This window comes from Oncorhynchus gorbuscha, linkage group LG23, assembly GCF_021184085.1.
Source record: "Oncorhynchus gorbuscha isolate QuinsamMale2020 ecotype Even-year linkage group LG23, OgorEven_v1.0, whole genome shotgun sequence".
Taxonomy (NCBI): Eukaryota; Metazoa; Chordata; class Actinopteri; order Salmoniformes; family Salmonidae; genus Oncorhynchus; species Oncorhynchus gorbuscha.
This window is the reverse complement of record NC_060195.1, coordinates 24,795,113-24,810,383: the sequence shown is the minus strand read 5'-3', so window position 1 is coordinate 24,810,383 and position 15,271 is coordinate 24,795,113. Positions and strand designations below refer to the sequence as shown.

Genomic DNA, 15,271 nt, shown 5'->3' with positions numbered 1-15,271 from the left:
GATGGCGTGAGATGAATCTTCCCTGCTCCTGGTCTGGAATGTCCACTGGAGACAAAGTGCTGTCCCAAATCGATAGTGGGCTTAATTCGCCTATTCACACTAGTCATCCCTTCGCTTGCTCCCCTCGCATTGCCCTCTTATTAAACGAAGCATCTAAAGACATTCTATCTCCTCTGTCCGGCAGTCGTCGCCATAAGAAACAACAATCCCATATTTTTGAGAGGCAAAGGTAAAGGAGGGAACATGAATGTAGAGGCCTTTTCCTCTACACATTACCAGGAGAGGCAGGGCATTGGACAGCTTTGGAGTATTTAGAGGCATCACGTAAACAAGTACTGTTTCAATAGACATGCAAGCCCTGTGAAACTACAGGTACATGAAATGGCCTTCTCTTTGCTAAGGTCTTATTTAAGCTTTATATAGTACCATTAACATTCCGCCACTTTCTCATCACATATAGAACATTGTGAAGGTCTAACACAGCATGTTCCTTGAATGTAGCATTTGTTTGCTTTATCTGTCTTCCACAGTCGTCTGCCTCCTCTAGGAACTTTCTAATGGTACTGCAGCTGGCTCTTTAATACACCAGATGTCCAGTCATGGAGTACATTCCATCACTTATTTATTTTACACCATAATTTGCAAATAAATTCATTAAAAATCCTATAATGTGATTTGCTGGATTTTTTTCTCTCATTTTGTCTGTCATAGTTGAAGTGTACCTATGATGAAAATTACAGGCCTCTCTCTTCTTTTTAAGTGGGAAAACTTGCACAATTGGTGGCTGACTAAATACTTTTTTGCCCCACTGTATATTATTGTTATATGTATGGTTATTTTGACCTTTGATTATTGTTGTTAATGTTGTCCCGTTGACCAACTGCTATAACTGATAATGTCCACTGTGCCTCAGTTGGTAGAGCATGGCACTTGCAATGCCAGGGTTGTGGGTTAGATTCCCATGGAGGACTAGTTTGAAAATGTATGCACTCACAACTTAAGTTGCTCTGTATGCACTCACGACTTAAGTTGCTCTGTATGCACTCATGATGTAAGCTCTGCACTCTGATGTACTCTGTATGCACTCATGATGTAAGCAACTTATGTAAGTTGCACTCTGACTATGCACTCATGATGTAAGCTGCTCTGTATGCACTCATGATGTAAGCTGCTCTGTATGCACTCACATGACTTAAGTTGCTCTGTATGCACTCATGATGTAAGCTGCTCTGTATGCACTCACAACTTAAGTTGCTCTGTATGCACTCATGATGTAAGCTGCTCTGTATGCACTCATGATGTAAGCTGCTCTGTATGCACTCATGACTTAAGTTGCTCTGTATGCACTCATGATGTAAGCTGCTCTGTATGCACTCACAACTTAAGTTGCTCTGTATGCACTCATGATGTAAGCTGCTCTGTATGCACTCATGATGTAAGCTGCTCTGTATGCACTCATGATGCTGTGTTGCTCTGTATGCACTCATGACTTAAGCTCTGTATGCACTCATGATGTAAGCTGCTCTGTATGCACTCATGAAAGTTGCTCTGTATGCACTCATGATGTAAGCTGCTCTGTATGCACTCACAAGTTGCTCTAACTCATGATTGCTCTGTATGCACTCATGATGTAAGCTGCTCTGTATGCACTCACAACTTAAGTTGCTCTGTATGCACTCATGATGTAAGCTGCTCTGTATGCACTCATGATGTAAGCTGCTCTGTATGCACTCACAACTTAAGTTGCTCTGTATGCACTCATGATGTAAGCTGCTCTGTATGCACTCACGATGTAAGCTGCTCTGTATGCACTCACAATGTAAGTTGCTCTGTATGCACTCATGATGTAAGCTGCTCTGTATGCACTCATGATGTAAGCTGCTCTGTATGCACTCACAACTTAAGTTGCTCTGTATGCACTCATGATGTAAGCTGCTCTGTATGCACTCACGATGTAAGCTGCTCTGTATGCACTCACAACTTAAGTTGCTCTGTATGCACTCACGATGTAAGCTGCTCTGGATATGAATGTCTGCTAAACAATTGTGGACTATAATTGAATATTTGTTGACCGTGTTCTAATCATCAAGCCATTACACAAGTCAACAGGTCTTGGAATTGTCTCGGGGACTGATTTAGAGGGAGAACCACAGAGGCGGCAGGGTAGCCTAGTGGTTAGAGTGTTGGACTAGTAACCGAAAGGTTGCAAGTTCAAATCCCCAAGCTGACAAGGTACAAAATCTGTTGTTCTGCCACTGAACAGGCAGCAGCCACTGTTCCTAGGCCATCATTGAAAATAAGAATTTGTTCTTAACTGACTTGCCTAGTAAAATAAAGGTTAAATAAAAAATAAAAAATCCCTGGGGGACAACCAGAGCTTTCAGTTTGCAGAGTGCATTGCAGAAGCATGTTTGGCCTGGCCAAATGTCCCTTCCATTACCCACACCACCACCCTGGAATGCCAACCCACTGGGCACAAACTGGTATTGTGATGTGGAAAATACATTGGATTTGAAGAAAGTCACTGTTGTTTTCAGGGTGAAATGTCAATGTCATTATGGTAACCAAATTTCGAACCTTGTATAAAATATGTTGAATTTGTACCTTGAAAGCAATGTCAGATCTTCAACATTATATCCACTATCAGAAAAATATGTCTGGGCAGAACCTCCTACTGGAGAATTGATCTATCTACAGTATACCTTTGGTCTCCCATCCAGGCTTGTAACCAAGCCAGCCCTGCTTAGCTATAATAGCTGTTACTGACTATTATCAATTGTGAGAATTGTTAGAATTTTTGCAGAGAAATCTCAACTAAATCACTGCTGCTATCAAAGTCATTTGAAATGGAAGGTTTAACAGAGCAAATGTAATGGAACCAAATTTTAACAGTCATATATCATCAATGAGGCTATTTAGGACTATATAGCATTTGTAAAGTCATCAACAGCTATTGTTTCAATACACCCCAGGATTCAACTAAAAATAGACAACATTTGTGGACTATAATAAAGGCCTAGGGGTTCAAGCTCTGGTTGATTTCAAATGGAATGATATTTAGTGATATGGAATTGTGCTTGCTTGTCAACACAAGCAAATATCAACATTTGAAGATGTATCTTCTGCTTGGATAGTTCCATCTGTGCCACTGACATAGTCTGGCTTTAATTCCAGTTTGTATCTGGCTGGGCAACTCCATGACATTCAGAGACTGTTGTCTTGGCTGTGTACTTAGGGTCACTGTCCTGTTGGAAGGAGAACCTTTGGCCCAGTCTGAGGTCTTGAGCGCTCTGGATCAGGTTTTCATCAAGGATCTCTCTGTACTTTGCTCTGTTCATCTTTTGCTCAATCCTGACTAGTCTCCCAGTCCCTGCTGCTGAAAAACATCCCCACATCACCATCACCATGCTTTACAGTAGGGATGGTGGCAGGTTTGCTCCAGACATGACACTTGGCATTCAGGCCAAAGAGATTAATCTCGGTTTCATCAGACCAGAGAATCTTGTTTCTCATTGTCTGAGAGTCCTTTAGGTACCTTTTAGCAAACTCTAAGCGGGCTGTCATGTGCTTTTTACTGAGGAGTGGCTTCCGTCTGGCCACTCTACCATAAAGGCATAATTGGCGGAGTGCTGCAGCGATGTTTGTCCTTCTGGAAGGTTCTACCATCTCCCCAGAGGAACTCTGGAGCTCTGTCAGAGTGACCATCGGGTTCTTGATCACCTCCCTGACCAAGGCCCTTCCCGCGATTGCTCAGTTTGATCGGGCGGCCAGCTCTAGGAAGAGTCTTTGTGGTTCCAAACTTAACTGCAGACAATTTTTGGTGCCCTTACCCAGATCTGTGCCTCTACACAATCCTGTCTTGGGGCTCCACGGACAATTTCTTCGACCTCATGGTTTGGTTTTTGCTCTGACATGCACTGTCAACTGTGGGACCTATTATAGACAGGTGTGTGTCTTTCCAAATCATGTCCAATTAATTGAATTTACCACAGGTGGACTCCAATCAAGTTGTAGAAACATCTCAAGGATGATTCATGGAAACAGGATGCACCTGAGCTACACTTCGAGACTCAAAGCAAAGGGTCTGAATACTTAAGTAAATAAGTCATTTCTCTTTTTATTTTTTAAATAAATGTGCAAAAATGTCAATAAACCTGTTTTTTTTGCTTTTTCATTATGGGGTATTGTGTGTAGATTTATGAGGATTTTATTTATTTTATCAATTGTAGAATAAGGCTGTAACGTAACAATACCTTCCAAATGCACTGTAGATCTGTCATTACCACTGAAAGCAAGTCTAAGAAGCGGTAGATCTGTTCTATGTGACCTATTTCTATGCTTCCCATTCTTAAGGTTTGTTTTTTGTATCTTCTACTTTTGGTTTTGTTATGGAAAATATATTTTGCAGCGGTTTAGATGGTACAATGATTCTCTACACTATACTAGCTTATTTTGTCACAAGAATTTAACTATTAGAATTGTAGCAAACAGGAAATGGTAGAGGGATTTCTGTATAGTGCAACTTCAACTTAGATTTTTGGTTAAGATCGAGACGTGAATCCAACATATCAATTCCCTAATTTGTAGACAAACTGGAATTAAAGCCAGACTAATGCCTAGATTTAATCAGATCAAGCAGATGTTTTGGTGGTGTCGGAGGTGGAACTGCGTTGGAGCCATAAAAATCGATGCTCTTGCAATTATTGTCATGAAGCCAGACCCGCCCTGTTCAGAGTGGGAAAATGTAGGCTATATAGAAATAATAATAACAATAATATAATAATTATGCTCAAATAAAAAATCCTTAAACTAAATAATGATGATTTCTATCATCTTAATTGAAGTGTAGATTACATCTCACATTCCAGTGTTCAAACTTGTAAACAAGGCTGCATGGGATTTCTGTGACTCTCTGCAGCCAATGTCTGATTTAGGTATAATGCCAACACTCACTTTTGGATTTGACAGCTCTAACGCAGTTTCACCCCCGACTCTGCCAAAACAAACGCTTTGTGGATGTTGGCTAAAGTGGATCTGATTTAATAGAGCCCTAAATCAGTGGTACAGATGGAACTATCCAAGCAGAAGATAAATGTCCTTCAAATGTTGATATTTGCTTGCATTGACTACCAAACACAATTCAATATCACTTTTGAAATACAATAAAAAACCTAATGACTTGTCGACAAGTTAATAAATGTTATGTTGGATTCCAAAAATAAAAGTTAAAGAAGAGGATTAAGTCAGTGGCTCAGATTGAACTATTCAAGCAGTAGATCTCCTTTAAATGTTGATATTTGGTTGCAATGTCAACCAAACACAATATATTCATTTTGTAGCAGTAAATAGCCTAAAGTTAAGGCTATCTTACAAACTAATGTAACATTCAACCTTAAAATGAGTAACACATTCATGGCCACATTTTGAGGTTACTTTAACTATAAATGTCTTCTTACTGTATGTAATCATAGAAAGTGTGCATGTTAAAGATAGCATGCAAAGGTCACAGGTCTGTGGAAAATTGCTGTAATAATCTGTGCAGAATCTCAAATGGCATTGATCACTTGCACCATGTACTTTTAATGTAATCTCAACTGCAATCCAGGTCATTTGGTTCTGCTATTAGATGAAGTACAGTGATAACACAATCTGTTGTATAAATAAACAAAATATCTGACATTGTATTCCCATTTGAACTGTGCTTTTAATTGGTTTAAAGCGCAGTGATAGACATTTAGGTGACAACTAAACAAAAATCTGACATTGTTTTTCCATTGGAATTTGGTTGTGCGTTTAGATGTTTGAAAGCATAGATAACACAATGGACATTCAACACATTTTTGGCTGCCTTTTTGAGTTAGAAAATATAGATTGTAATTTCATTGATCAACATCTCAACCAGATATGACCCAGTTATCCACGTTGAAATGACGTGATGTGCCCAGTGGGAAGCTGCCTCACCCGCTGCACACTATATAATTGACACACGTTTCCAGTTCCACAGTTAAATCCCAGTGAATGCAACAGATTTTTCACGACACAACTTTGTGATTTGCTGCCATGTTGTACTGTTTTATCACTAAGATAAGCTGTCAAGTCATTCAAAGTTGACATGACTACTAGTTTAATATCTCTATTTGATGTTGGTTAGAGACAGATAGCTTCACAGCTTTATGTATAGTCAACAGGTGAACACAAACCAGAGCATATTTTGAGTAAAGATCCCATGACACAAGCTGTACTAACATCTGACCCTTTGACCACACAACTAGTGGTTCCTCTGGGGGAAATAGAAAGTCCCACACCATGCAGAGAGACCTTACCAGTGAACCACATTGTAGCTACTAGTCTAATGGGTGATGACTGTACCATGTGAGACAGGCAGAAACAGACAGGCGGACGGACCGCGCTCTCTGGTCCTCCCCTTATACTTTCCTTTCCCTGCTCACCAAGGGTGCACAGAGGAGGGTCCTTCTCTGAGCACTACTCAACTGTCATCGACAAATAGGTTTGGCTCCAGGAGGGGGGTGGTTTGTGGTGATGGGGGTTTTGGGGGTGTCAGAAAGACTGTTAGGTGTGGGGAGGTGGCCATGGCAGTGGCTGGGACTGAGAGCCACCGGCTCCACCGTAGCAGCGTCTGACTGAGCCTGAGGAGGGAATAAGTTGAGGAAGTGAGCTAGGTCTCGTCTCAGGTTAGCTCCCTTCCATCTGACACGGCTGACTCCACAGTTTACCAGCGAACTAAACTCTAATCCGCAAATACAGACCAGTCACTAGCCAGAGAGCTGCCCAAACCATGGATATATAACACTGCTTTATAGCTATGGCCCAAACACTGTGACTGCTCCAGATGTGGAATACTGTTAGCATGTACAAATCAAATGTTGATATTACTTAGAAGTTATTGAAATAACCACTGAACTACACAGTAATTGTATACAATGTATTTTATTGTTCAACAGTATTTTTACATAATAACACCTCAATTAGTGTTACTAATTCATTTCACCGGTTGGGTATACAGTACATGCTGTACAATTGATACGAAAGTTCCAGTGCAAAAATAAAGCAAAACTAAGACAAAACAAAGGACAAAATAAAATAAACATAATTTTTCAATACAATTTCAAAAACAAAATGGGAAAAGAACAGGTAACGAAACAATATATGTTGTGGATATTTATCAATATAATTTAGTCAACCTTTATCATTACGTTTTTGACACTAAAATAGATATATTTTGTTGGGGAAAACCTCAAAATTGAAATCCTTTCAGAATGATTTTGTCTTCTAACTCGAATTCCCCAAGAACAAAAACTAAATTTGCTCTGCATCATATAAAGCAGAGAGAACTCTTCACAGCTACACGATGCACACCTGACACAAACCATCACCAACTTCCTCAGTCCTTCCTACAGTACAAAGCTCTCAAGAGGACAATGATCTCACACAAGAGCACTTCATGAGGTATGGGTGTGGATAGGGGGAGAAATGACAGAGTGCCATGACTCACAATCCTCAACTGCAAAACAAATGTCTGTTGGTGAAGTATTATCTAACTCAGTAACATGTCAGACATGACAAATTCTGCTTAAAATCCCCCTTTTTGTCTGTAGAAATAATCACCAACTTTTTACAAATGGAGATGTAATCATATTGACTCACTGTCACAAGTTCTATTTGGGCATTAAAAAAAGTTTAAGTTAATTACAAAAATGTGTTTAACTCTACCCATTGAATCCCTTATTCAAAATCTGACAAATGATAACATTTCCATCATACATGTCAAATGAATGAGATATCAATTGAGTGCTCTTACTATTTTATAAAATACTTAGACCAATGATTAGACCAATGATATTGAAAGCATCAGTTCTTGGAAACCTAATCATTATAGGGTAAATATACTTGAAAATGCTATGTGAAACTGATTACCTTATTGGCTATTCCCTTCTAACCTAAATATCTTGTCAGTTGAATACACTTCAAGAGTGAATTCTCACAGAAGAATACAACAACATATCAAATTGTGTCTTGAAAAAGTTCATTTTCAGTTGACAATATGCTCACAGAACCAGCTGCAGTATTTCTATCATAAACATAAAATAACTGCCCAAACTAGATCTCTAATGATGGCAAAATGGTGGCAAAACATTTAGCATATTGGGGGAAGAAAAAGCAAATAACAACTGGATTCAAATGCAATTGATTTGAGTTAACATTTCACAATTGTGGCACATTTCAATGTTCATAACCAAACATTTTCTACAAAAGAGTATATGTGACCCATTTCAGGAAGCTAGGCGTATGTTGCACGTCACTACTTCACAGGAGAGGCATTTTAATGAATTCGCTTTTTAAATCAAAATGCTTTCTTTTATATATATATATATATTTTTACATAAATGCCTTCTGGAACATGTAAACTTTCATGTGCCTGAATAACAAACTGGTATTCCATCTGTAAATACGAATAACATTGTTAAATTACGAGCCTAGTTGGTTTAACCCTGGAAAAAGACAGGAACATTCCTGCTAGCCATGATTTGCTGAGATAATGGATGGGCTGGAGATGCCGGGAGATGAGTTTGGATTGGTCTGCTATGTAGGTTGCTTCTGTCTATAATGTGAGCTGCTCAGTATGTGTTGATAATACTTTTACTGCAGATTTTTTGAAAGATATAACATTAGCCATCGAGAACTACAAAGTTTTGCTACTTTTATCAACAAAATTGATGCCCTGAATTTAGCAGGCGCTATGGACCGATCAGTTGGAAAACGTTATGATGAGCTATTTTCTGCACACTGGAACCAGAGTGACTTTACACAATGCTGGCCAAACAAGATGTACTGTAGCTACAAAAGTAAGTTAAATGGTTCCAGTCGGTCAGTGTGAACCAGAGTGACTTTACACAATGCTGGCCAAACAAGATGTACTGTAGCTACAAAAGTAAGTTAAATGGTTCCAGTCTGCCGTGAAGCGATCATCCATGTATTCGGGTAAGAGTCTAGCTACATTTTCAGATATTATGTTTCTAATTTTGTCAGAAAGTTTTTTTTTTTTGCAAGTTAAAGTGTACTGTTAGCTAGCTAGCGAACATTGAACCTATCTGTGTAGTAATATTTTTTGAATCAGAAAGCCATTTGCGTTGCTAGTTATAGCCCAATGTTAGCTAGCTAGCTAACATTGAACCTAGTTGGTTAGCTTTAAATATCTGCATATTCATACTACAGCTATAACAATCAGTTTGTATTGGTAGTGGTATGAGTTGAGATTAATTCGGTTCAATGTTTAGCTAGCTAGCTAGCTAGCTACATGTCTAAACAAAAGACTCCACTTTGCCAGATGATTACAAGACCCATCAAGTTAGACAGGTGTATGGGGTTGATTATGGCCGTCTTTTGTATTTCATGAACATGTGTACATGTCTAGACATTTCTTTCACCTGACCCATCAATTTAAACAAGTGTGTCTGGGTAAGCATCATCTAACAATTATCTGGACACATTGTTTTTGATATTGCTACTGTGCAAATATGCAAAGTAACCATTTCACCGTGCTGTTTACACCTTCTGTATCCTGTTCATGTGACACATAAACTGAGATTTTATTAGATATAGTGTGTGTTTACCAGGGACAGTAATGTGAAGAAGAACATGACCTGCACCATGTAGGCTTCTACTTTTACCACTTTTAGTCTTGAAATCTTTGGTTGTTTACTAAACTACACACTCTGCTGTGCATATGGACTCACAAGTGAATCGTTAAAGAAATGGGCGGGGCTAAGGCTTAACAGGGTGTGAACGATGCTGAATGGGTGTAGACAAAGAAGAGCTCTCCAGTCGGTACACCAAAAATATCAAGGGTCATTTTCTCAAAAGTGGGGTTAACAATTCAAAGCAAAATTACTTTCCCATTGTTCCTCAACTGCAGTGTATTATATATAATTTTATAGCTCTGAGTTTCTACTTTTATCCAATGTAAAAAACAATTTCAAATTTGGCTACATAGGACAGAGTCCATGTGGTGGGTCACATATGTTTGACAATCTTAAGAGTTGAAAGCCTATCGCTGTTTTCACATCATTTTTAGATCATGGCATATCAAATAGACGATTTAGCTTTATCTAAATCAAATGCAATCTCTGTTTAATGTTGAAAATAAAGGACTTCAAATGTATTACACTGTGACAATAAAGCATTGTACATCGAACATTTACCATTTAATGTTGAAAATAAATTACTTCAAATGTATAAGACTGTGACAATAAAGCATTGTAGAGCGAACATTTACCAAAGTGGTCGTAGTGCAAAGGGCTAGATAATTTGAAACCCCATTAAACTGTAGCGATGACCAGTGGATATAAAATATCTATAAAACAGTGCAAATAATATGTACAGCCACTTCCGTCCAAAAAGACTCTACACAGCACAAGGCCAACATAATGATCCTTTTCTTCCTCCTTTGATTTCTTCTTCCTAAAAACTACTTCATGTAAAACATGATCAGTTTTAGATCAAGAGATGCGACAGGGTATATAATGCCTATTTGGTTATCTGAATTATGACTAGAAAGTGGAGATCAGATCATAAACTCAGCATCCACCACTTGAATTGTTGGGGTCATAAAACGACTTCATTTAAAACCAAGTGGGACAGATAAGGACAAGCAATTTGCAGTATCGGTGTCTACTATTAAAGATGATTGCTAGCCCACTAATCTCTGTAGTATTTCCAATGCTCTCTTCAGTAAGGGAATCTCTTTCGAGTAGGTAAAATAGATGTACATTTCCTGACCTGAGGTATCTACAACTGTGCATCCTTAAAAACACATAATACTGAACGGTAAATATCTCAGGATTTAACACGAACAATGGCACTTACTAAAAATAAAATGATGAATACGCCGAGACCCAATTAACAAAAATTGATTTGATCCATTTTGGATGTCAAAAAATAAGCAATTGTGCATTTTTTTTAGTCCATGTGATATTAAGATCAATATGAAATCAAATGTAGGTTGCCGGTGTATTTCTAGATAGAAACAAGAAGACCTGTGCAGCGACACATACCGGCTGTATTTTTTAAATGTCGAATAGCTCAGAAACACATGAAAACATAAAATGTTTTGAACATCGCTCAGAGATGTACAAATATGATAAAACATTCAAAATGGGTGAATCATTTCTTTAAGGCACAAGACTCACTTCTTAAAGTGGAACTGACAGTATTTTAAGCACTTTACAGATATGAAACAAACAGACAATCATATCAGTCCAAAATATCAAATTCCCAGTTTATCCTACAAAACCAACTGTATAAGAGGTTTTAAAAATAGGTTCTCTTTGACTCAATATTTCTTGATGTACACTAAGGCATTGTTAGCAGAATAGATGGATGCAGTTCACTGCATGATTAATGTAATTAACCAATACATTTCTTGGTAGTCCCAAAAATATCGCTATCAGGTTGGGTGGGTACATTGTTTTCTGCCTCCATTCGGGATGCTCTGTTTCAGTTTCAATTACTCAATATTTTGGACAAAAACGGACTAATGTAACTTAGGCTGGGAATGTCAATACAATTAAACTAGCAAAGGACATTATCAAAAGTCAGTCATATCATGGCTAATAGGCTAGCATATCTATTTATGTAGCAAGCTAAAAACAGAGCCTAACGCTAGCTAGATAGCTAGCTGCTAGGAGGATGACATGTAACGTAATTGGAGGAGTGGGTGAGTGAATGACCTTTTCCCCTCAAATCGGTTTATGGTGGCTATACATAGCTAGAGATGCAGGTCTCATTTGGTTAGCTAGCAAGAACCTGAACGACTGTTATCCAGTTCGCACATCTCTTGTGTTCGTAAACAGCCTAACCCGTTTTGGAAAGGGCGAGTAAAATGGTCAGAGTGAGATTCTCTCATTTATTTCTGGAAGTAGCTAGCTAGCAAACCAGCCAACTTTAACCAGTTAGCTTGGGGGCTTGGTTAGGACAATAATGAATTGCATTGGCAGGCAAGCTGTAGAATTCCCTATAATGTATCAGTGCAATTCTGACGAGTAATTAGCTGAAAAATGTTGAGAGGGTTTATCTAATGTTGCTTCGTTAAATTTTTAGCTCATCTTGCTCTGGCTAGCATTAGTTGTTGATGTGCACTGGGGGAGAGAGCCTACCTTTCCATGGTTGTTTGATCAATAGGACTGTTGAGTTCTGAAATGTAAGAGGACTCCTGTGGTATTTACGCATTTGCAGTAATCCATGTGTTCTAATGATCTAAAGTCGAGCTGTTGCTACTGCCTATAAACACACAGTCCAGTTGAAAGATTGGCTATGGTGAACCAGTCTGCGTAGACTCCGGTCTTGGACGTGACAGATGTTTTTATTAGGTTTTATTTACTGCAGTGTCTATTAATTGTCAAAATGCCCGACCGATTTCCCACTCTATATTGCTATAGAATTTTCACAAATGCCTTAGTATACTTAATTCCCAAACATTCTATATATTCCCAAACATTCAATATCTAAATGACCATATCTAAGTGCTCGCTTGTCAGAAAATGTTTTAAAAAATGTAATATTCTTCCTGGGGGTGTATATGAACATATTTTAATAAGATTTTGTGTCGCTTAAATGCTGTCAGTTCTATTTTAAGTACTATAGCTAGAGACTTGAAACCAATTTGGTGGCCTTACTTAATACTTAATTTATGCTGATTGAAAATACTGTATTCTCATATGCATGGGATTATGTAGCTGTATTACTAAAGTGTAAATTCAGTGTTTAAGAATGTTTCTGAGCATAATTCATGTTGTTTCTGAGATGATCGCTGTATGTTGTCTTTAAGCCACAGAGCTCACCAGTTGAACAGGGAGTTTTGGCCCAGTGTCATGAAGTAGATCTGGCTGCAGCCCCCAGACTGCACTGTGGCAAAGAACACCTTCACACAGAAAATACATCAATCAGTAAAAAAAAGCCAACTTACAGTATAATATTCAACACCTACAACACTATGAACAACATACAACCTTTCACATCTACCAGAGCCCAGTGATATGGGGGGAGAGGGTGTCATGTGAGCTTTGCCCAAGGTGTGTTTTGGTGATATCAGGATGTTGTCGTACCTTGTCATTCCTCTCACAAAGAAACTTGAGTTTCTGGGCCTTCTTGTGCATGAAGACTCCCTCCAGGTTGCCTGTGTTAGCTGACCTCAGCTCGATGGCTTTGTCTCCCCAGCCCATCACCTGGTTGGACTGCAGGTAGGCTGTGGAGATACACACATAAACCACCAGGGATTTATGGAACTCTATTCCCTTTATAGTGTACTACATTTGACCAGGGCCCATAGGGTAATAGTGCACTGTACAATATGTGGAATGGGGTACCATTTGGGAAGCACACACTAAGGCTTTTAGACCCTCCAAGGCTTTCTGCCTCTCTCAATGAGTGCCATGTAAATCAATCTTGAGATGAAAATCAATAGGCACACTTTTCCCACTCTCCTCTTTTGAGCTGTTCTACAGTGCCTTCAGGAAGTATTCACAAACCCTGGACTTTTTCCACATTTTATTGTGTTAAAGTCTGAATTGAAAATGGATGAACTTTTTTGGATACTGGCCTACACACAATACCCCATAATGTCAAAGTGGGATTACCATTTATTTTTTTTTTTTTTTTTTAGGTTATTAATTAAGTCATTAAGTATTATGGCAAGCCTAAATAAGTTCAGGAGTAAAAATGTGCTTAACAAGTCACATAATTAGTTGCATGGACTAACTCTGTGCGCAATAATACGGGTTAATGTGATTTTTTTTATGATTACCCCATCTCTGTAAACCAAACGTACAATTATTTGTAAGGTCCCTCAGTCGAGCGGTAAATTTCAAACACAGATTCAACTACAAAGACCAGGGAGGTGTTCCAATGCCTCACAAAAAAGGGCACCTATTGGTAAATGGGTAAAAAAGCAGACATTGTATATTCCTTTGAGCATGGTGAAGTTATTAATTACACATTGGATGGTGTATCAATACACCCAGTCACTACAACAATACAGGCGTTCTTCCAAACTCAGTTGCCAGTATCATGACACAAGGCGAGACCCAGATGTAGACACAGGAGGCAGATTGTTGGTGTCATGTCTTATCATATTATGTCTTGTTCCTGTTCTTTCTCTTCACTCTGTCTCCCTCTGCTGGTCGTATTAGGTTACCTTCTCTTTCTCTCCTCCTCCAGCTGTTCCTCATCTCCTCTAACTACCTCGTTCACCCTTTTCCCACCTGTTCCCTTTTTTCCCTCTGATTAGGTCTCTATTTCTCTCTCTGTTCCTGCTTCTTTCTTTGTCAGATTCTCGTTTGAGTTTCTCATGCCAGAAACAAACTATTGTCTCGTTTGCTTCATCCCTGTCCCGCCCCGTCCTGTCGGAATCTGCCTGGCAAGTGCATCCTGTACTCAGCTAACTGTCTTATCATTTGTACTGTGTCCAGTTCATCTGATGCTACGTGAGATCAGGTACCACTGTTCCTCTACGACCGGCGCCTACCCAGAGAGACCTGCAGCCTGTCGCCGCTAACCCAGCTATTCTCCTCTGCTGCTAAGAAGGGGGGCTCTTTTGTAATTATCAGAAGGACTTTTTGTTTCATTTGTCGCCCTCTCTGCGGGTTGTCTATTTTTCCATTATCTACATCTGAAGAGGATCTATGTCTTCCCTGTGTTTACATTAAAGGACTCTGTTTTTGAATACCGCTTTTGGGTCCTCACTCAAGTGCATAACAGTTGGAGTCTTACAATATGTATTAATCCAATAGGGGGGAAGGCAAGAGAATGGTCATGGACAGGCAAAAGGGTCAAAAACCTTTTCAGAGTCCAAAAGGCACCAAGGGGCAGGCAGAACCAAGGTCAGGGCAGGCAGAACCAAGGTCAGTGTCATGTTTGTCATTTATTATCATGTCTTGTCCCTGTGCTCCCCATTCTGTTCGTTTCCCTCTGCTGGTCTTATTAGGTTCTTTCCCTCTTTCTATCCCTCTCTCTCCCCCTCCCTCTCTCACTCTCTCGCTCTCTCTTCTCTCTATCGTTCCGTTCCTGCTCCCAGCTGTTCCTATTCCCCTAATCATCATTTAGTCTTCCCACACCTGTTCCCGATCCTTTCCCCTGATTAGAGTCCCTATTTCTTCCTTTGTGTTCCGTTCCTGTCCCGTCGGTTCCTTGTTTAGAATTCACCGTGCTGTGATTGTGTATCGCCCTGTCCTGTCGTGTTTTTGCCTTCATCAGATGC

At 39.3% G+C, this 15,271-nt stretch overlaps 1 protein-coding gene across 6 annotated transcripts in view; it reads right to left on the bottom strand.

Moving 5' to 3' along the window:
* LOC124011462 (mitogen-activated protein kinase kinase kinase kinase 4-like) overlaps positions 1–15,271 on the bottom strand; it is a 140,407-nt gene that overhangs the window by 3,177 nt on the left and 121,959 nt on the right. For 5 of the 6 annotated variants that reach the window (XM_046324876.1, XM_046324872.1, XM_046324873.1 and 2 more), the window contains 2 exons: positions 13,122–13,261; positions 6,930–12,937 (listed from right to left, as the gene is read on the bottom strand). In XM_046324876.1, the coding sequence (XP_046180832.1) occupies positions 12,854–12,937; positions 13,122–13,261 (224 nt within the window). In that variant the 3' untranslated portion in view covers positions 6,930–12,853. Of the gene's footprint in view, positions 1–6,929; positions 12,938–13,121; positions 13,262–15,271 lie in introns of those variants that run through there. The other variant, XR_006834583.1, reaches the window with a different exon arrangement.